At 32.7% G+C, this 22,413-nt stretch overlaps 5 protein-coding genes across 5 annotated transcripts in view; 2 read left to right on the top strand and 3 right to left on the bottom strand.

Moving 5' to 3' along the window:
* LOC119831821 (mitotic spindle assembly checkpoint protein MAD1) overlaps positions 1–4,603 on the bottom strand; it is an 8,022-nt gene extending 3,419 nt beyond the window's left edge. Inside the window, 10 exon segments of the mRNA XM_038355364.1 lie at positions 6–70; positions 354–517; positions 733–875; positions 1,257–1,430; positions 1,891–2,073; positions 2,717–2,911; positions 3,312–3,470; positions 3,800–3,988; positions 4,076–4,236; positions 4,321–4,603. Of these exon segments, the coding sequence (XP_038211292.1) occupies positions 6–70; positions 354–517; positions 733–875; positions 1,257–1,430; positions 1,891–2,073; positions 2,717–2,911; positions 3,312–3,470; positions 3,800–3,988; positions 4,076–4,236; positions 4,321–4,465 (1,578 nt within the window). The 5' untranslated portion in view covers positions 4,466–4,603.
* Positions 4,604–5,138: 535 nt separating this feature from the next.
* LOC119831964 (putative uncharacterized protein DDB_G0282133) lies at positions 5,139–10,524 on the top strand. Its single transcript, XM_038355537.1, has 7 exons — positions 5,139–5,425; positions 5,508–5,691; positions 5,885–6,072; positions 6,509–6,712; positions 7,134–7,424; positions 7,509–7,710; positions 7,805–10,524. The coding sequence occupies exons 1-7, from the start codon at positions 5,293–5,295 to the stop codon at positions 9,921–9,923; spliced, it is 3,321 nt and encodes a 1,106-aa protein (XP_038211465.1). The 5' UTR covers positions 5,139–5,292; the 3' UTR covers positions 9,924–10,524.
* Positions 10,525–10,787: 263 nt separating this feature from the next.
* LOC119832000 (lipoma-preferred partner homolog) lies at positions 10,788–12,803 on the bottom strand. The gene has a single exon (XM_038355577.1). It carries the CDS (start codon positions 12,677–12,679, stop codon positions 11,261–11,263), a length of 1,419 nt encoding a protein of 472 aa, XP_038211505.1. The 5' UTR covers positions 12,680–12,803; the 3' UTR covers positions 10,788–11,260.
* Positions 12,804–13,130: 327 nt separating this feature from the next.
* Positions 13,131–15,473, top strand: LOC119832038 (tRNA selenocysteine 1-associated protein 1). The gene is made up of 6 exons (XM_038355624.1): positions 13,131–13,327; positions 13,399–13,530; positions 13,759–13,987; positions 14,102–14,319; positions 14,684–14,849; positions 15,310–15,473. The coding sequence occupies exons 1-6, from the start codon at positions 13,301–13,303 to the stop codon at positions 15,429–15,431; spliced, it is 894 nt and encodes a 297-aa protein (XP_038211552.1). The 5' UTR covers positions 13,131–13,300; the 3' UTR covers positions 15,432–15,473.
* Positions 15,474–15,615: 142 nt separating this feature from the next.
* Positions 15,616–22,025, bottom strand: LOC119831852 (transcription initiation factor TFIID subunit 3). Its single transcript, XM_038355402.1, has 9 exons — positions 21,231–22,025; positions 20,716–20,948; positions 19,827–19,957; positions 19,280–19,378; positions 18,853–18,975; positions 18,576–18,747; positions 18,280–18,495; positions 17,664–17,874; positions 15,616–17,447 (listed from the first exon to the last, which is right to left on the bottom strand). Exons 1-9 carry the CDS (start codon positions 21,784–21,786, stop codon positions 16,822–16,824), a joined length of 2,367 nt encoding a protein of 788 aa, XP_038211330.1. The 5' UTR covers positions 21,787–22,025; the 3' UTR covers positions 15,616–16,821.
* Between the last annotated feature and the right edge of the window lie 388 nt (positions 22,026–22,413).

A 22,413-nucleotide genomic window follows, 5' to 3' on the forward strand; every position in this document is an offset into this window, starting at 1 on the left:
CTCACTTCGCGTTTCGCCGCCTCCGCCTCTTCGCGATACTTGCTCGCTTCAGCTCGAGCCGATTCCAGGGCTGAAATCGAATACTAATATAACTATTCGAATTAGAACAAGTTACGTTATCAGTACATAACGTCGATATTTTAACATGTTCACATTAATCAAATTATGTTACACTCTTTGTCATCAAAAATTATTTTCAAGATTTAGTTCGATTGGCAATAAAAGCGTGTTTATATTTAGGTTCTTTAATTAAAATTAATTTTGAGAGAAGTTATGGTCTTAATGCAATTTGCCTTTATGGGTCTTACTTTGCAAAAATTGTTAAATGACCATTAATTGTGGACGAATCTCACCTTTAGCATGTCCCTCCTGGTCGTGAGTGGCCAGCAGGTCCCGGTAGCCTTGCAAGGCCTTCTCCAGCTGTTCCACCCTGGCCGACAATAAAGCAGCTCCTCCAGCACCAACGTCCCCGCTTAATGTCACTGTGAGTTCCTTCTCGTAGCTGTCCAGTTGTTGCCTGAAAGAAAGTTTTTTCATATAATATTCAAACAGTACCTACAATACAAAAATATCGTGATGCAAAGATTTGTTATTATTTGTGAAAACAGTTTTAATAGTACAGAAATTACAAAATAAAATATTTATGTAATTCCAAAACCTATGAATAATTCTCAGAATTAGCCAAGATCGGCCATTATTGTAAGTATAATATCAAATTCCAGAGGTTCTCACCTATAGCTGTCCCTTTCTCTGGTTACAATAAGAAGTCTCTTTTGCAGTCTGTGTATAAGACTCTCTTGATTCTTCCGCACTGTCAGCAAATCATTCAATTTTGCTGTGGCCTTATCGCGTTCGAATTTCATTGTTGCCACTTCCTGAGTAATAAAATTAATAAGTACAATTAACAAATCATTGTATTCCAACTGTATTGAATATTTGAATAGAGAACGAATACCATAGTTTTAGAAAACGTGTTGAAATTTAGCCTTGATAACATAACATAACAATTAACATTACACTTAAGTTAGTTTAAAAAATGGAATTAAAATATTACAAGTATGAAACATTGTTTTCCCTATACATTCGACATTTAAATATGTTCTTTTAAACTTAAGATACTTTTAATTCTAAAACAGTATCAAACACTATCTCCTTTTACCATCATAACTGATGTAATGATAAATATAAGCAAAATTAACTAACAACCAAAACCTGACCATTTCCATTCAACGACTGACTACTTATTACCAACTTACCTCAGTAAGTTGAGCAAGTTGGGACTGTGCTTGTGAAGCCCCAGCTACAGCAGAGAGTTGTCCGCTCAATGCATTCTCCAAAGCCGAAGATAGAGCCCGGGCTGATTCTACTCCATGGCTTCGGGCCGCACTGCGCCATTCTTCTAATGACGACTCTAGTGATGCTATTTTCACCTGCATTGGTTATATATACATGTTAAATAAAATTTTATTAAATTGCTTTTTGAAGTGATCCAGGTTATGTGGTATTACTTTTGTTAATTTTGTTATACTATTTTAATGAATCTTAATGTTACCTATTATTACTACTCGCAATGGCACAGCCCAGGTATACATTTATTTGTCACTTATCAAAAAAAAAAATACATAAAAGTAGTGATAAAATAAAAGAAATATATACCTCTGTTAAGATTCAATTCAAATTTATGGTAAAATATAAAATTAGGCATTATGACTGCCTAATAGACTGAATCACAGTATGACTGTAGTAATATATCCGATACTTTATAACTATTGTTATATATTAATGCGAATCTATATCATTTTCCACACCAAGAAGCACTCAATGTGGCTAAAGGATTTTCACTTCAATAAGGAGTTAATTAGAGTAAATTGTGACCTAATTTCAACTTGCCTTAGCTTCATGTAGCTCCTGTTGTACAGGCTGCAGCGCCTCCACCTTGGTCGACAATATATGCACTTGCTCCTCCAAGATCAACTTATTGCAAACCGCGTCACGTAATGAGCGTTCAGTCGCACGCAACCTGCCCACTTCCTTTTCTAATTCCGCCATGTTCGATAGCCGTTTTTGAGCTGTCTGAAAATTTATATAAAAACGAAAATTTTGTTAAAGCGATAAATTACAATTGAGATTTCATATTATAATAAATTACTTTCGCAAAAAAATTTAATACTGAGCTTACGAAAAAAAAGGGAATAATTTTACTCACAAATTAATGTTTCTTATGCAAATTTCAGGTTTTACAATAGTGATTATAATGTACATACAAATATTTTACATACAATTTAAGAACTTTGGATGATGAAGCAAATGTAAAACAATAAATATTCATTAAAGGTTATTAGTTGATCAGCCTTTTGTAGCCCACAAGACCAGGGATTTTATTTATTTTACAGAGTTTTTACTCATCAATATCCTACTTATATTTCCTTGCTAATTATCCTACTAATATCCTTCTTACTAAATACTAATATTATAAATGCGAAAGTTTGTAAGGATGTGTGTGTGTTTGTTGCTCTTTGCAATGATGCAATTGGTTCAGTAGTTTTTGTTTGAATTTGGTATGTAGACAGCTGGACAACTGGAATAACATATAGGCAATTTTTTATACCGATATTCCTACGGAATACGGACTTACGCGGGTGAAACCGCGGGGCGCAGCTAGTATCAATATAAAGCTAAGAAAGCAGTTTACCAAGTACTCAAAATAAACAAATACCTTTGCCTGTTGCTGCCAGTCTTTGTAAGAATCTCTCTCATATTCAATTTCCTTCAACTTATTAGTGGCTTGCTGCAATTCAAATGCTTGTTTTTCTAGTTGGGCCTTCAACATAGTACATTGGTCAGACTTTGCCTTGAGCTTTTCAACCTCTCCCTTAAGTATCTCACTTTCTTCTTGTGCAGCCTCTAAAGCCTAAAACCCATAAAGTTAGTTTAAAGATAAAATAAGATATAAAATGACCATCCATACTTGATCACACATGCCTTTACATCTTATTTGCATTGAATAAGTTTCAATGCAAATAAGATAAAACCTGTATCGTGCTGTATATACAGAAGTTCTGAAGAATATATATTTTTTACTTTGGTATAATGCTTATAACATTTTTTTATTAATTATGACTTCAAACAGAAACACCATCACTAAAAATTTCCTTCAATTCTACTTTTCATTATCACAGGGTTTATTAATCACAGTCTTTAGACATAAGATCAAGACTCAAGTGTAAAATATCATTATATTTAAAAAAAAGGAAAGAAGGCTAGATAAAATACACTAAAAATAAAATAAATATAATTTATAAATTACTTACAGCTAACAATTCATTCATATCCTTTTCCATTTCGGACAATTGGTCCTTACTGCTAACATTAGCTTCGAGTAATTGGTCCTTTAATTCTGCCACTTGTTTCTGAAGCTCTAACCTTTCACTTTCCCATTTTGCTTTACTGCCTTTAAATTCTTTTACCGACTGTAATAAAAATAAATTAATTCATTGAATAGGTAGTATGTTAAATTCCATGTTTTTAATAGCACCAAATATATTCCTGGTCTGGTTTTAACATTTTCTGGTATAATTATAAATATGTATATTTAGTTACCAACATTCTTACAAACACGTCCTAAGAGATGCTGGGTGAATTTATGTTCTATCAAAGGGATAGTTGTTTTTTATCTAAAGAGTATTAGAAATATAAACATATTTTCAACACATATGATGGGTCATAATTAAAAATTATATATCAGTATTTTTAATTATAACCCATCAATAATTAAAAATAAGACATTTTACGTACAAACCTCAGTAAATTCCTCTCTTAAATCCTGTTCCCTCTTCCTCACTAATTGCAATCTATCTTCCAAATCAGACATCATTCGCTCATCCCTCTTGTGCTGGTCCACTAAAGACGCTTTTTCTTCTTCAAACAATATTTGCATCTCCTTCCGAATTGCATGCTGATGATTTATACGGGCCTCTAACTTGGTTATCTAAAATATTATATTTAAAAAAATGAATATAATTGTAAGTTTTCATGTTAAGCTAAGTTATATTTAACCAATTAGAATAATTAATACTTGTGCTTTCATAGCGATCAAGTCAGTTTTCAGTTTTCTAGCTTCCCATGGTGATGGAGGCACGCTTGTTGAATCTATGCGCGTGCGCTTTCCCGGGGTTTCTGCGTCTGTACCACTAAAGCTTGACTTGCGTTTTCCTGAACTTAGTAGGTTAGATATACCTAAAAAAAATATTTTTTCTTAAATAAAATATGCAAATATTATTTTAAAGAAGGCGATACATATTAAAGCACCTTATATCTTACCTTCTTTTACGGACTGATTACTACTGTCTGAAAAATTTAACTTAGTCGAAGAGGATAACTTATCTTTTGGAGGGTCGGTATTTATAACACGCCGAAAAGGCTCGAGAACATCATTAAATAACGACATATCGCCTTCTTTAGCCATAATTATTTGTTAACTTTCACTATTAACTTCTGAATGACAAAAATTTTTATGTAGACTTTTTTTTACTAGACGTAAATTATTCCGAAAAATAAAGCGTTTGTATTGCAAATCCTATCCACAAATGCAAACGCTTTATTGACAACTGTGAATTGTCGGCTGTCAAAGTTTCAAGTGACCTGACACTGACAACTAAATCGCGCGCCATAGACTAAACCTTTACAAGACCTTTGTGAAGGTTTGCCGGCCTTTTAAGGAAAATATTTTTATTCCTTGTAGGTATTTTGACAGTAAAAGCTACGTAGGTCTAAAAATTATGAATATTCTTTATTTAGGTATTGTATATTATGAATAATCATTATATAGTTATGTATATTAAAAAACGGTGAGCTAACTCATATATGCCACATGGTACGCAAAATATAATAATCAACCTAGGCCCACTCACCTAAGATGCAACTACATACTAATAACGACTCTATTTAGTCGTTTGTCTGGTTGTGAATACGAATTTTAATTTTGTTGTCATGCATATTTGTAGTTATCCTTCGAAATTATATTAGAATTTGATTGCATTGTATCTTAAATTTTTATTTATAAGGTTACATAGCATAATTATTTATGCATTTAAGTTCTACATCTCTATACATTGCGATGTCTATGGTTACTTTGTCTTGTTTGTATGTGCGTCTGCGGTGCGTCTGCGCAGCTTTGAATAAAGTTTTTATAAAGCTATAGATATGAATTAAATTTTGTAAGAAACAGATTCGAATGTTATAAAAACTTTAAATTAGAAAATATACATAACAATATGAATAAAATTTTATAGAATGGCTGATGCCTGTAAAATAAGAAGTTCCAGAGAGGAAAAAAATATTAAAAATCAAGATGAAAATTGTTGTGTTTTTAATGTTATAAGTGTATTTATATCACTTGTTACTATTCTTGCCGATCTAGCGACAGGTTTGTTACAATTATATAGCTAAATACCTTGGTGTTTATATTAAATGATAAAAAAATATATTTATAACAATTTATTTTTCAGATATATTGGTGTTTGTAGAATATTGTAGAGATGGGTACTTAGATTGGGCCCTTATAACCCTTACTTTTATTGTAACTCCAAATATATTGATAAATATATTTTCATTAAGATGGTTTGTTATAGATAAAAAAATAAATATACACCATTGGGTTACCCATGGGTTTCTTGTAGGACTATTGGAAAGGTATTTACTATAACCATTTTATATACCATGCATGTGTTGATGTTAATAAATTAACATATTTCATATAGAGAAGAGGGCGAACCATTAGTAAATATTTATTTAAGCACAAATTAATAGTTTTTATTATATCATTAAATCGACATATTAGAATTTGTTTACTTATTTTAATTTATTTTTATTGCTTATGTTGCAGGTACATATTATTTTTATATGAAGTGTTTTCATGTAAAAACTTAGAATTAGTAAAATCGCAAAAACTTTTGACTCAGAGAAATGATTTGAGTTTACTGCATTTCTTATATGTGTTTACGGGGACTATTCCTCAGATCATTCTTCAGACTTATGCAATTGTAATGTTGAATGAAAACTACCAAACAAGGGGTAAGACTACAATTTTTATTTTGAAATAATTATCTTTGCAAATAATATAAATTCAGGAAAGTTTGTTTGTTTGAAAGCACTGATATCAATAACTACTTCACGGAATTTAATAATTCTCTTCCTGTTGAATATGTAAGAATGTGATACCTACATAATTGGCCATTACTGCTATAACACTCTACATGTGTTAAGTATGTACCATGGGCAAATGAAGGGCTCACTGCTAGTTCATTATTTATACACACAATAGCAAAAGAATTCATATTGATTTCATTTAGCTAAGAGAATTTTAGACTAAGTATGTAACTAATGAATTTATTTTTGTTATAAAAAAATGGTTGCTGGCACAGTCAATAATTCAATTAAAAATAAAAGATTAACACATGTATGTATGCATTTATTTCAAAACAAATATTAATTTTATTTACTTTTTCAGTATTTTCATTAACAGCTTCTATAGCGTCTGTGATATGGGGTTGTGTTACATACATATATAGCACTACCACCTTTTCATCTGATAGCATTGATTGGACCTCTTTATTATTAAAACTGACATGGCATTTCGGAACTCTAATAGGAAGAATAGCTGGAATTTTTTTGTTCAGTATAATTTTTGGTGTATGGACTCTGATACCTCTGGGTATGTTTATTTATCAAGTAACCACTTTAGGCAATATTAGATTCATATGCACCTTTGTACCCACTTTCTTTGTAATTTTAATATTCAACCAAATATACTCTAACTTCATTACACCAAAATTTCTAGACCAATGCAAACTATCCTAACATTATTTTTTTCACAAAAAAAGCAACATAAATGTTTTTTGTGGAAAGTTTGATGTTATATACATATGTTATATACACATAGCTAACATAAGTATAAAATTTTAGTAAAATTTAAGCCCTGAGCATAGGATTAATTAATTTTAATGAATCTGTTTTTAACAGATTTAAAATGTGATTCCTTGTGTCGTCGTCGAGTGAAAGTCTGCATATTCTAGTGTGATAAATTCTGTATAGACAATACTCATGTAATATAAAACTTAACAAAACTATTTTAGGGTTGCACTGGTCTGCAATGACGTTCTGGATAATAACACAGAAAACAACTTTTTGCCCAAACAAATTTGAAGAAACTCTCTACAATGCTGTAATGGGATTTGTATATTGTTTCTGTTTTATAAACGTGAAAGAAGGGCATACTCGCTATAGACTAATGATGTTCTATACATTGATAGTCACCCAGAATTTGGGCAGTATGCTTTTGTACATGCTTATAACGGATATCGAGAGACAGAAGAAAGCTTGGTCAATTGCCGCCACAATTTGTGTGATTTTTGGCACTTTGATTGGTATGTAATTAGAGTATTGTTACTTGTGCTTATATTTGTATTGTATTTTTATTATTGTTTTCACAAAATGAAAAAAATTTTTAGGCATTGCAGCTATGATTGTATATTATAGATATTTCCATTCCAAAGGACCAATTCCTTGGAGATATGTACACGAAGATGTTGAATTGAACAACAAAGTTGGGTGTGATAATACTAAAACAGAGAATGAAAAAAGTGCGAACTTAAATAACTTAAGATTATTTAAAAATTCCAACATTCCTCAGGTGACAAACTACGAAAAAAGGTAATTTATTTTTAAAGTTATAAACAATAAGTAGTTACTGAATTAGTAAAAGTTCATGCAAAATTATTTAAATCACATTTTCGGTGTTTCACAGAAAAGACTCCAATGCTTCCCAAACTGGTCAACCAAATGAAAGCGAAAACGCTGACAAAAAATTTCTACTGGACCATTGGATCGCAAGATCGGGAACACCCACATTCACTTCAGCACCTATTGGTAATATTAGCATGGATACCTCTAGCATTGAATTGTATACAATTGAAAACACCCCACAAACTGTAATCAATAGACATGATAGTTTAATCATAAAACCCAAAAAGAAAATATGTTCTCCTACTGAATTGACCCTTAAACTCTCATCTATAGAAAATCTGGAAAGCTCCATTGATGAAATTACTTCGAATGTCCTTAATGTCCAAAAACGTAGAGGTATTTGTTCTTCTGACGAATTGAGAGATGATTTTAATAATCTAAACTTAGGTGCGTCTAATATTATCAATCAAGAATTCTCCAAAGTAAAGACTGATCGTAGTTCTGAATTAAGTCACGATACAGATGGATCGAATAAGAAAACATCATCTGATTCCATTGATATGGATCTAGACTTAAGTTTTAGTGATATTAACAGTTCTGATATAAACACATTTAATGAGAATATAGTACAGAAGCTGTGCTTAAGTGCTTTGAAAAATATAAAAGTAGGAAATCAAGATGCTGATATAGAAAATATTCAGAGAATAGCATTAGACATTCTTAAGGAAATGTATACAAAAAAAGATAGAAAGAAAAATGGTATGAATTCGGGCCTCTTTCACGTTAAACGTGATTTAGACACTCCGACCGAAATATTATCCGTACATGATTATGAAAATATTTGTGCCGTTAATATTGCGCGAGAAGCTTGGGGTCTCCGATCTTGGAATGGATATTGTGACATTGAAAATTGGCTTCACGATGGTAGCGTAGTTAGAGATAGGAGTCGGGATACATTTACATCTGAAAGTTCAGAAATAAGTAGTTGTTTGTCTCAAGAACTAAAGAACGCAATATTATCTGCTCCTCCATTTCCAAAAAAGCCCCATACGTATTCAAATGTTTTCGTAAAAGTCGAAAGAAATCCTGATGATTACGCTAATACTGTGATGTGCCAAACCAGTGATGACGCTCTCTTAACAAAATCCTACATATTAGAAAATAATAAGGATCCAAATCATTTAGAACCCATAATAGAAGAGTTAGACGACTTAGGTGATATAGATCCTTCAAATAAAAAACATTTGAATTCAGAAAGTTCACTTGTAGCAACAATAGATGAAATAAGAAAAGCCACAGTTACAAATTCACCTAGGAATTTATATCATAGAAGGGAACATACTTGGGAATCACCTCAATTCAAAACTTTTAATCAAAGTGAAAATAATTTAAAAAAAGCTCTTTGGAAAGAACCATCTAAATTTGATTCCAGTAATACAATGGATGCCTTGACCGAAAAACAAATTGCTTTAGATTCATCGCATGCGGCTAAATTAGATACACAATTGAAAGACATGAATATAGCCAATTGTGATAATTCTTATTCCAATAATGTTTCTAATTATCCTCAAAATTCGACAAGAAGAGAAAAATCTTATAATAGTTTAAAAACCGATCATAAAAAGATTGTTAATCAATCTAATCGTTTACACGACATTTCAAATAAAGATATTGATCTTCTTTGGCAATTAGTTTCGGAAAATACATCATTACCATATAATTCCACGGAAAACTTTTCATTAAGCCGCAAAACACCGTCTTTGCAATCTCTGATTCAAAAGGATTCTAGTGCAAACACATCAGCCTCAAAATCATCTAATATTAAAAAGAGTTCTAGGAATAGACCACGGCGAAAATTTTCCATACTACGGGAAAAATTTGAACCCAAGTTGAATTCTGATGAAGAAATACTATATAACCGTTCAGATAATAATTTATCAAAGTTATGCAATTCAAACAACATCAATCAAGATCGAAAACAGACGACAGCAGAGTATGGTAATGAGAATGACGGAATGTGTTTTCCTCCTGAGAATTTTAGTTCTTCCGACCAAATAAATTCTACGTCTGTGGATGAATTTAGTTCAGCAACAAAACAAATTAAAGAAAAACGATCTATCTTTATGAAACAAGTATTAAGCCCGCCAAAATTTAACACAAAGTTAAGACATAAAATATAACAGATATACTAAACAGACATAGGTACATTTAAATAGAATGTTTTATTAATTAAATAAGGAATGCTACTAACTACTCGTCATTAATGTACTTATTGTATTTATTTTTTTTGTATTTCATAATCAACAATTAATAAGTTCTCTTCAAATTAATGTGGTTCCTATTTCTTAAAATGTACACATTTTTAGACTTTTAACGATAAGTCATTTCGAACACAGATCTCAACGTAAATTTAGTCAATGCAATGTTTATAAACATTTTAATTATAGGCGCCGTTACCTCGAATGTAAGCTTAGGTACTTTTACGTACCCTTAAACATATTAATCTAATCTTTTTATATTTTAGAAGCTAGTTGACTTACTTGCCTTTTAATTATTTTTTTTTCCAAATCCAAAAGATTATGATTGACTGGTCATTTTGTTATTGTCCGTTGTGTCCTACCGTTTGAGTGACATATTATTGTAAAATTGTATGAATATTGATACCTAGGCAACGAAAAGAAGCAAGAGTATTGCATATATCTAGTTAGTAGGTAATGTTAATTGTATAATTTGTCTTCTTTACATTTAAAAACTGTGATTTAAGTGCCTTTTTATGTATTTTCTGCCAGTATTGTAAATTTATTGATATTATAATATTACATTTTTTGCAACAATTTTATGTTTATTTATTCAATTTCTGTAGTTATAGATGATGAATAAAATAATCATCTCATGCTCCCAGATATATTTTATATATTAGGCATCCACAGTAAATTTTGTTGACTCAAATATTTTATAAGAAAAACCAAATTTAAAAATTAATAAAATAAAATATTACTATTACATATTATTAGTAAGGATCAATAGGTAATAATAGACATAAGTACAAACTTTATATTACTTTATTAATAAAACCTACTAAATAAGTGTATAAAGTCATAAAATATGCCTATAACTACAATTTAAAAAATGTGTATAAAATAGATTAAGCATTGAAATGCAATTTTATAATTTTGGCATTCATATCAATATATCACGCTCATCAATTTTGATTCAACCTATAAATATCAACAGCCTTTTCTTCGTAATACAATGTCATCTAAATAATCAATAATTTAATATATTATTTATAAATATAAATGTCACATGACTTTGAACAACCTTAGCTGCCATCATAAAAGGACAGGCATTACAATCTATAAATAATGACTTTTTAATGTAAATACTTATTTATATTACATCTCAATCCACTTACAGCTATAAATAAGTATTGTAGAAATATGTATATATAGTAGAATAGTATAGTAGAAATATATAAAAAAACTCCAAATATAAATTTTTCAAGAGTAGTAGCTAACTACAGATCAGTAGTCATCACATTTGTTAAAAGACGGATGCGGTGTGCATTGCATGCTTTACATAGAATATGGCCATCAAGAGGGTAGCAGCCTCTACCTTCAGATTCAGATGATAACAGGAGGCCACAATCCTCACATCTATAGCAGCGTACATGGAAATTGCGATCCAAAGCCACAACTCGAACTGTCTCCTCTTCCCCTCCTTCTGGCATTATGGGCAGCTCACACACACAACAACGGGGGGCAAATTTCTTATGAAAATCTTCAATACAGTGAATCTGGTTCATTGCGTCCACAGTAAACGGAATGCCATCAAGACTTTTGCCACATACAATACAAGTAAAGCAAGTTGGATGGTAAGGCTTGCCAGTTGCTCTAAGGATTCTGTCCAAAATTGGTTTATTGCATACTGAGCATTTCTCCAAGGTTTCATAATAATCAGCTTCACAATATGGCTGGCCATCAACATCATAAAATGGATTACCCTGCAAATTTGTATTGCAGTGTTCACAGCGGAAACACTGAACATGGTACATATTTCCCATTGCTGTGCACCCTGAACTCTCACCAACAACTTTCTGATTGCATTTAACACACATCCCAAATACATCCAAATCTTGGCTATCCGATATAGACTGAACAAGAAGATCTGTAAGGGCATCCACTTCCTGTTCCTTTGGTAATGGTGATTTTCCCGTTTTAATTAAATTATTTTTAAAAGTAGGAGTGGTATTTGCAGAAGATGACTTATTGTTTGGATGAGGACTGATAGGCTCATAAAGTGATTCATAGGTGGAAGCCTGAGACACCCCATACTCAGGATAATCATTTTGATAGATTGGGGGATATGTAGGTCTCTCTTGATTGAAGTTTATGTTCGCCGTGGCTCTAGCAAGCTCGCTATAATTAGAGCTGACAGGTGAAGGAGGTGGTAAATATTCTTCATGGTTATGATTGGGATCATAACTTTTTAATTGAGTCATGTTGATAGGTGGTGGTGGAGGCGGATTCGAAGTTTGATATGGCGGTATATTACTGTAGGTAGGGTTATAAACTTTAGATGGTAATGGAACATTATTTTTAAATGAAACATTGGGGAGGGAGAGTTGAGTTACATTAGCATAATCTTTATGAGTATGGACGTGATTGGCATGTCGTAATACATTGTTGTAAGTCGGTGGTGGCGGCGGTGGTGGTGGCGGAACCTCGTTGTTGGTTAATGACGATATTTTCAAAGAGTATGATGGCTCACATACTTTATTTACCACAGCACTATGTGGAACTTGTGGTTGAGCCTTCTTTTTTGGCGGCACAGCTGGTGGTATCTTTTTGATTCTTCCTGGAGAATTAAGATCTTTATTCACCTGCAATTCAGCTAACTGTTGTTCCAAGGCTTCTATATTATCAAGTCGCGACATATTTAAACTTCACTTTGCCGACGTGTTAACTTGTTAAGCCATTGACTAATCAGATAAGAATCACCAAAAACTTTTTATAGGTACCTATATCCTTTGTTGGAAACTGGACCAACTGACATTGACAAATGTTATTTGCTTGGTGATGACAAGTTGTAAAATTGAGGTAACGCACGAGTACTGTCACAATTTTATTTATGTACAAGTGGCAGTAGCCGTACGCAAAAAAAATTAATATGTATTTAAATATAAGAAACCAGCAATAGGTAGATTGTCAATAACCATGGTTATTTAATAATACAGTCCTTTACACATTCTTTAACGTTAACAAATTTAAGAAATTAACAACTCAGGCCCAGTATTTTTCATATACCATATTTATTACCAAAAAGAAGGTCGTAGCGCGAATGGTTTGCTTTTATTTTTTTATATGTTGCCATAATATTTTGTCAAATTGACGAAACGTCAAGTGAATCTGGAATCAGGGAATCAAAATAACAAACATCGTACAATTCGTACATATCTTGTTCATAAGATCAATTATAATAAGTGAATAGGCAGTTTATTAGGTCTATTTTATTTACTATTAACAGATTGGAAAGGTAAACTACATAAATCATCACCATGCAGTGTCAATTGTGGATGGGTAGTGTAAGTAGTTTTAATTTATTTAAAAAAATTTTGTACTATGCTATTTATTCTAATTGAATATGACTTTACAGTTGGAACCAAACATGACTGAGAGCTTTATTTTGGCCGCTTTTCATAGGATGGGTCAAAGGCCATTAGCTGTTAAAGTCATGAGAAATAAATTCACAGGTGAACCGGCGGGTTATGCTTTCGTTCATTTTCAGGTATTATTTTATATAACTATAAAACTGTTAATTAATTAAATTTTATTTTATATTTTTTATCAACTTTCAATGTTTAATCATCACAAGCAAAATGTTTAATCCAGTTATTATATTTATATCCAAAAATGATACTGTTTTACATTAACAGCCAGAACTGTACTACTGTGTCTACCACTTTTTCTTATAGCAAAAGAAAAGTAAGAAAAAATTAACATTTTTCACTTGCAGACTGACGAAGAAGCTATTGATACAATGCACAAGTTGAATGGCAAACCCATTCCGGGAACATTTCCAGTTGTGAGATTCAGACTTAATACAGCTTCAAGGGAAGCCAGAGCTAATATGCAACAGGAAAGAGAATTTTCTGTCTGGGTTGGTGACCTCAGCCCAGATGTTGATGACTATTCGTTATATAGGGTATTTGCATCAAAGTATTCATCTATTAAGACAGCAAAAGGTCTGTATGTTTTTGGATTTATCCTAGACCTATTAATAAAATTACACATACTTTAAAACTAAATACTAAATCTATGTACAAAAAAATAGTAATTGCATTTGAAATCTTTTTCAGTAATATTAGACAATGCCGGTTATACTAAGGGGTATGGTTTTGTACGATTTGGAAATGAGGAAGAACAGCGGAATGCATTATATGCAATGAATGGGTATACTGGCCTCGGGTCAAAACCACTGAAAATATGTACTGCAGTACCAAAACCTAAAAGTGCTGTGACAACACCCAGCACTACATCTAGTACTGCAACAAATCCCACTTATACAACTGGAGCGGTATGGTTTTTTCTGTTTTATAGCTTCATTCTTCTCTTATAAAACATTTAAACTCAGCATTAACTAATACAAAATGAATGCCTGAATTTTCAAATTGAAATGCTTATGTTTAATTGGCTCGTCTCAATATAATTTTCTTTTGCGTGCATCACTTCAATGCATATGCAAACTTACTAAAGTGAATGTTGTATCAAGCTAAAATTGCTCACATTGGCTCATTGTACAGATGACAGCATAACGCAGGCTTCTTCTCTTATATTTTTGCTGCATACCTTGCTTACCGTAAGGTACCAGGAAAGTATTGAGCTTATAGTTGGTGTAGTTTGAGTGTAATAGTTGTATTGATCAAGAGTTATAATTATAGGAGTACAACCAATATTATGATCCGTCAGCCTATTGGCAAAATTATTCAGCGTGGTCTGGCTACTATGGGCAGGGGGACGCGAGCGCGGCGGTGCAGGCGGCGCCGGTAATGGACCCCGCGCAAGCTGTTGCTGCTAAAGCTCAGAGCGATGAATTAGCGCTCGTTGGTGAGTATGATTACTGTTTGTATGCAAATTTTTATATACTTTTTATTGATATTGATAATGTAGAAAGCTTTTAGAAAATGTTTGCTGGCAGTAGTGCAAAATAATAAAAAATATGTATTGTGTAAATATTGGGCTGTTACAAAATAATTATTGTTATGCTGTGTGTAAATTTTGTTTGCATGTTGGGTTTTTCGTTTCGAACTGAGTAACATTCAGGCGAACTTGATGTAATATCATACAAGTTATATACAACGAATTGTAAAAAATGTGTAGGTATTGATATTCATTTGTAAACATTGCTTTCTTATTTTTATGGTATTAAACATTTAATATTTATTTTATTGTGAGCTGTGGCTAATGGTATAAGGCGTTTTTATTTTTATATTTCCCTAATGGATTTGAATAATTAATTTTTAAATACATATTAAAATTTGTTAACAATTCTCATGATCACATGCAGAACACAAACGACCAATTGACATTGATGAGATGAATCAAGAATTCTTGGACCCCGAGTTATCGTTGTGGGATGGACTAGAGTCGTCGCAGTGGTTCCCGCATGAAGTTATTGAAGCGCATTAATTTTAAATAATTTAGTTTTTTTTTTTATTAAATTATAATAAATTTCTAAGCATTTTTTATTTTCTGCTAGAGTTTCTAGCCGATTCTTTTCACTAGAAAAAAAAGACATTTCCTAAACACTACGTAAAAATTAGACTTGGATTTTGAGTAAATAACTTCTAGTAAGGACATAAAAAAGAGGGATTAACTAAAACACGTTTATTGGATATAATCATAAATATTTATTTACAGTCGGAGTAAACACGTGTGTATTGTTAACACATAAAATAACAAGTTAAATGAAACATTAACTAATCCCAATGACGATAATAAAATTTGTCGTAATCCTGGGATATATATTATTGCGTTTGGAAATAAAACATAACGTGACAGACGTGAAGATTATATTATTACACTTCACACATTTAAACTTAGCTCATCTATATGAAGATCCTGCGATGGTTAAGGTTACAATCTTACTGTAATGTATTAACTGTGCCTGTAGTTACAATAATTTTCTATTATTTTCAAGCAAATAGCAATGTTATTTGGGATAATTATAAATATGTAAGTAAAAATCAGATGCATTATGAATTTTTGCTTTGTTGATCTGAACTTAGATTTTTAAACAATAAGGGTAATTTGATATTTTATATGAACATCTCAAAATTTAATTTAAATTAAGCATACCTATATTGTACACAAAATATTCAATCAATATTAAAATATACAATAGTTGTATTATAAACATGATGGAAAAAATTGTTTTCAAAGATATTCGTAGAAAGCTAGCGATTTTCAAAACTGTAATTGGCACAGTGTATATTGGTTGTATCATGCTTAATTCGACACGAGGTGCAATATTTACAACTATAGAATATAAAGATACATTTTTCTATTATTGATGCACCAAATAGTCTATATATGATGTCGCTATTTCGTCCACGTAATTAGATCTTCTTACTAAGTTTATGCAACACTTACAAAAATTTGTTAACTTTATTACATTTGAATTCATGTATGATCATCTTAATTTGTATATGACAATTGAATTATATACAAATGGATGGTTTGTAAAATTTTCTGTGTCATTTATATTTCGGAAAATCAAGTATTTGTATTATTCAATTCAATCTCGTATATATTTCCTTAGCTCAAACTAGGCGCTGTTCGCTACTGGTTTGCGCTAACGTTGTGTTTAGTTCACTATGTACTTGTATGTTTTGAATTAATGTTTGGTTTCATCAGTAGTGGTGTATAAAATTCAGTTGAGGCAATGATAGCATCTAAAAAAAATATTTTAATTTCCCATATTACTCACACTTACTATGCTGTTTAAAAATTAATAATTAACATACATTTGTTTCCAAGTTAGTCTACACCACTACTAAGCTACAACACAATTAATATATTAAAGCTGTGTGATGGAAAAGGAACTATTCCGTGATCGTTTTGTTGAATCTGAACACTTGGCACTGGGGGTACTAGTCCGGCTATCACTATTGCTATTCGGAGACATGAGAGGTGAAGAACTATTGGACACAGTACTCTTCGGTGTGCCCTTCTTCATATATCCAACTACGGAATTCAACAGCACTGTAGGTAAAGCCACTTGAGTCAGTTTTCCTGGTTCGTGAGCTATGTATGTTTGAAGCATCTTCTTCCCAGGTGATTTTGGATTGTTCACCGTTAAAACTATAAGTGATCCCGTCTCGATGTTTGAAGGAATGTTGTTAAGGGAAGTTACTACTTCGGGCGTTTTATTCACATTAGGTGTTCTTGAAGTTGCCGCGTTAGCAGGGCTTGGAGTGTCTTTAGTTTTTTGTCTCTTGTTTATCATTGCTAGTGTAGTGAGAGTCGGTGTTGGTGGCGTTGCAATATTTGGAGGCGGTATTGGTATTGGAGATTTTGGTATTGTACGCTTCAGGGGTTGCGTTTGCCTCGCACGTTCTAGTAAATCATCTGCAGTTGCGACATCTGTTTTGTGTCGGCTACTGTTAGCTTTTACAGACACTTCTAACGCTTTTAAACCTCGACCTTGAATAGAAACAAAAATAAGTAAAATGTACGTGAGATTTTTATTAATTTGAGTTGAAATTGTGAAACCTATGTTATGCTATGATAATAATATGATACACTATGATTTTCAATGACGCAGATACAATTGAATTTTCCAGAACTTTAAAGCATGATTCTGAAATCTTATAAAATAAAAATTATAAATCATAAAATAATTGATTAAAATGAACATACTTCTTCTATGTCCAATCTCTTTAGCAGCTCGTAACCGATCTTTTTCTTCTTTCTTCTGTCGCATAAACTTGTCCTTCTCTTCTTGCGCCCTACGTTTTTCCACTTCTCTTTCTTCTGTGAATTCGTCTTTGAGTGAAATGGCGTCCCACTCTATTCTTGATCGTAGAGCCTTATCAACTTGTGCGCCATTTACTTTCTCTTCTTTTTTAAACTGAAATTAAAGATATCATTTGTTTTATTCTATAGCCTAGTTGCACGGGGAACTTTAACGCAGAACATGATCATACTGCATAGATAAAATTATTTCATTGTTATAAGAATCTCCGTTTATTTATTTCGTTCGAATGTACATGTTCAGGTTATTAGAAAAACAGCGTGAATGAAAAAAAAAAAAATCTACGAAGACAAGTTTGTTTGGTCTATTTCCCGCGGTCCGGGAACGCGGCGCAACATTCACCTTCAGTTTGAGCTCGCGTTGCGTGCGGTCCGGGAACGCGGCGCAGCACTCACCTTCAGCTTGAGCTCGCGCCGCGTGCGGTCCGGGAACGCGGCGCAGCACTCACCTTCAGCTTGAGCTCGCGCCGCGTGCGGTCCGGGAACGCTGCGCAGCACTCACCTTCAGCTTGAGCTCGCGCCGCGTGCGGTCCGGGAACAGCGGCGCCATGAGCGTGAAGTCGGTGCCGATGGCGGCGAGCGCGCGGTAGAAGCGCACGGTCTCCGGCGCGCTCCAGTCGGCGGAGCGCGCGCTGCGCTTGTACTGCCCGCGCCCCGCCTGCCACCCGCCCTCGCGCACCACCGACGACACCTTCTGCGTTTGCGTTTGCTTTATCACCTGCAAGTATCATCATTCATTTTTTAATTACCTCTATAATTTTCTGTACATTGATTTATTACCTCTACAACAATACTTACCAAACTAGATTCATCAAGGACGATTTCCCCATTTGGGCCAAGTTTAAGTTGTGGAACAGGCGCGGCATCGCTTTCTGGAGGGTCGTCTGCGTCTTCTTCTTTCATCTCTTTTTTCTGTTTCTCCAAGTCTTTAATACTCTCCTCTTTAGCTTTAAGTTCATCTTGATCTGGCCTTTTGGTTAGAAAATTTGATTATTCATTAGAATAAGAATTACTGGGTTGATAAGTAAAATTATGATAACAATGATGTAAAAAAAATACATGGAAGTCTACTTACACAATGGGGTTTGTGGTAGGGTTGTAGAATATGAGATCATACATGGTCAACGCTTCGCGTTTGACTGCCTCACGTCGTCGTCTCATCGCCATTAGTCGCCTACTAGCCTCTATTCGTCGAGACCTTGAAGAAAAACACAGATCTTTAACAATGGCCATAAAACCATGAAATTACATTTAACGGTTTAGAATTGGAATTTTTTTTTTGCAATCGTACAGTACACAGCATTTTACAATATGATATATCAAGAATCAACAATATGAAATCAATTGATAGTATATAACATGATACTACTAATATTATAACTGAACAGTTTGTTTGTTTTAAGACAGGCAGTCTCAGGAACTACTTGACTAAGGTGCTATAGGCAACATGTGTACCATGGGTGAAGCCTATACGGACAACTAGTATTAAGGAAATATCATACTTCTGTATTTTTTCTTTGAGTGGAGATGCTGGTGCTGGCTGTGTTGTGGCTTGACTCATATTTGAACTCACTGAATCATTCCTTATTCGACTCACTTCCCTGAAAATAATATTTGTACATTTACAATTAACCTTAATCAGGCAATAGTATATTATGTTTCTTATCTTTCATGAGAGCTTTAACAACGCAATATGATTGTATGAAATAATAGAAATCACGTGAAGTGGTAGATAAATAATATAAACCAAGTGTATCATAGTTATTATCTTAATAGTTTGAAAATATGTAATTGCTTTTGTGAAATCCATATTTAGCAATTACTGTATGTTCCTAAAACATAACATTATATTATTGACTACCTTAATGTTTTAGCTATGAAAAGACTTCATAGCTAAAACTTCGAAATAGATTTTAAGCAGTAAAATACATCTTTATTACAAACAGACCAGAAAAGACAAATCTTATTTATTTCATATTTATTTCATTGGAAAAATTAGAGTTAGCTCATTGATGTAATGTAGCAATATATTTAAAACTGAGTAAATACCTATTCAGTAGACCCTGCAGAGTAAGATGGGGTGTGTGGGGGTCGTGTCTCTGTCTTGCAGGGGCTGGTGTAGTAGTACCACCACTTAGAAGACTTCGGCGACTTTCATCTTCTGATTCACTAGCACTACCCTACAACATATAAATGTTTCGATGATTTAGAATATCTAATACCTTTAAACGAGCAATTCTTATATATATATACAATTGGAATCTCGGAATCGGCTCCAACGATTTTTCATGAAATTTAGTATATAGGGGGTTTCGGGGGCGATAAATCGATCTAGCTAGGAATATTTTTTAGAAAATGTCATATTCGTGTTTTATCGACTTAAACTTAGCGACTCTTCCTGACATCTATTGGCGAATAATAATACTATAAATGCGAAAGTTTGTGAGGATGGATGCATATGTATGTGTGCGTCTGTTACTCTATCACGCAAAAGCTACTGAACCGATTGCAATGAAATTTGCTTCGTAGATAGCTGGACAACTGAAATAACACATAGGCACTTTTTATAATATCGGTATATTCCTACGGGATACGGACTTACGCGGTTTCAACCGCGGGTCACAGCTAGTTACATATTTAAATGATTAATTATAGAGTTATAGGCTCTTCTCTTCTCTGTAAAGAGTATTTATTATCTGTATTATGTAAAAACTATTATTTATAAAACAAAGCATTTACAACATAGTCAAGTTTGTCATAAAATGATTGTTTGTGTTAGACATAACTTTATTCCAATTTCTTCAAAATGTACAGTTGTTATTCTGTCATTAGGAAACATTTTTATGGAGACAATAATTATAATAATATCTATTTTTAAAATGCATACTATCTAATTAAATTCTTTCATTCACCTTATATAATTTTGTCAATGTATTACCTGAATACTATTTCTTCTTGGTCCTAAGCGTGGTACAGGCCGGAGTTTTGGGCGCACTTTACTTGGAGAAGGCAATGGAACAATAGGATCAAAAATAACTTCTGCATTTTCAGAAATGATTTCATTTTTTAATTTTTCTAGTGGTTTTGGTGTGTTACGAGCAGGCTGTAACGGTACAATTCCATCCATTGCATCTTCTGTGATACTTTCGGGTACACTTGGTACATTATAATCTGTAATTTTAAAACATTATGTATGAAAATTGTGCCAGGATTAAAAATGATATAATTTAATTTGTGCAAAAAATTATGTTTTGCATATTCTTAAATTAATATCTACTACACAAATAGGACATCAATGTTAGTGTTAAAAATAAAATTATAAATCACATCCTATCCAGGTTTCTTTTCTGTGTTGCAATTAGAACTTCTAAGTGTTTATTTACTATTGAAACAATTACGAAGGGAGCCTGTTCAATTGCTGCTGTAGCTCATTGAAATAGAAATTCAACTTACCATCTGTGTTTGCTTTGCTTCCAACATTGTTTTGTTCTATTTTACTTATAGAATTACTTGCCACTCTCAATTCTGTATTTTCTGTCAGTTCATGACGTGTAGGAGTGGCTTGATGAAGAGGAGTTTTCGTTTTTGCAGTATCTATGCCTTTTGAAGGATTCTGAAGAACTACTCTATTTGGTGAAGTGAAAGGTCTCTTCGGACTATTGCGAATTAAAGGTGAAGCAAAAGCCCTTTTCGGACTGTGTCTAATAATTGGAGAGGCAAAAACATTGCGTGTCGTGGATGTTGATGGAGTAACTGGTTGTGTTTCTTTCTCCTTTGTATTTACATTTTCGGAATGTACAGTTTTTGGAGTGGAATTATTATCATTGCCCGTGGTTAGAGTAGGTTCGACACTTTCAGGGAGCTGAACGTTTTCTTCCCGATCGCTTGTGAGAGTGGATTGTTTTGGACTATCATTTTTAGGAGGTTTAGTACTTTCGGCTGTGGCTGCATTTTTTCTTCTTGGTGGTAATGCTGTAACCGCTTTGATTCTTGCTCTCCTTGTTGACATTTTAATTTAAATTCTCCCTAATTAAATGACTGTATTGGCGTATATTCGATACATTCACTGCTCACACAACAATCAACAATAGCCTATATGCAATAATAAGCTTGTAGCCTTAACAATAATAAAGAATTTAGCTGTATATTTATTCACATTTTTAATATCTTCAGACTGATATAAAATATTAAATTATTTTATTTACAGCAGTAGAATGACACGCACCATGCTTCACGGAATGAAGTAAGATCAGTGTTACCGTTTAATAATTTTTAAACTTACACATGACTTTATCTCTTACAAAAAGATAAAAGAGCTATGGAACAACCTTCGTCTGTTTAATAAATATTTCCGTTTTGTTTAATTCTAATTTCTTCTTTGGGATTTTTATACGTATAATGTTTTATATATTACCGAACTCCAATTTACCCCAGAATATTTCCAAGGACAACCACAAAGGAGAGTAATAAGTAATGAGACGACAACACTGAATAAAACTGACTGTCAATGACCATTCCAGATGTTTATGTACGTATTATATACCCTTCAATATATATAACTGTAAAATATTCAAAGAGAAGTATGATAATATGCCCGTATTATTATACTACTTTTTGGTGAATAGACAGATTGGCA

Source organism: Zerene cesonia, chromosome 14 (assembly GCF_012273895.1).
Source record: "Zerene cesonia ecotype Mississippi chromosome 14, Zerene_cesonia_1.1, whole genome shotgun sequence".
Classification (NCBI taxonomy): Eukaryota; Metazoa; Arthropoda; class Insecta; order Lepidoptera; family Pieridae; genus Zerene; species Zerene cesonia.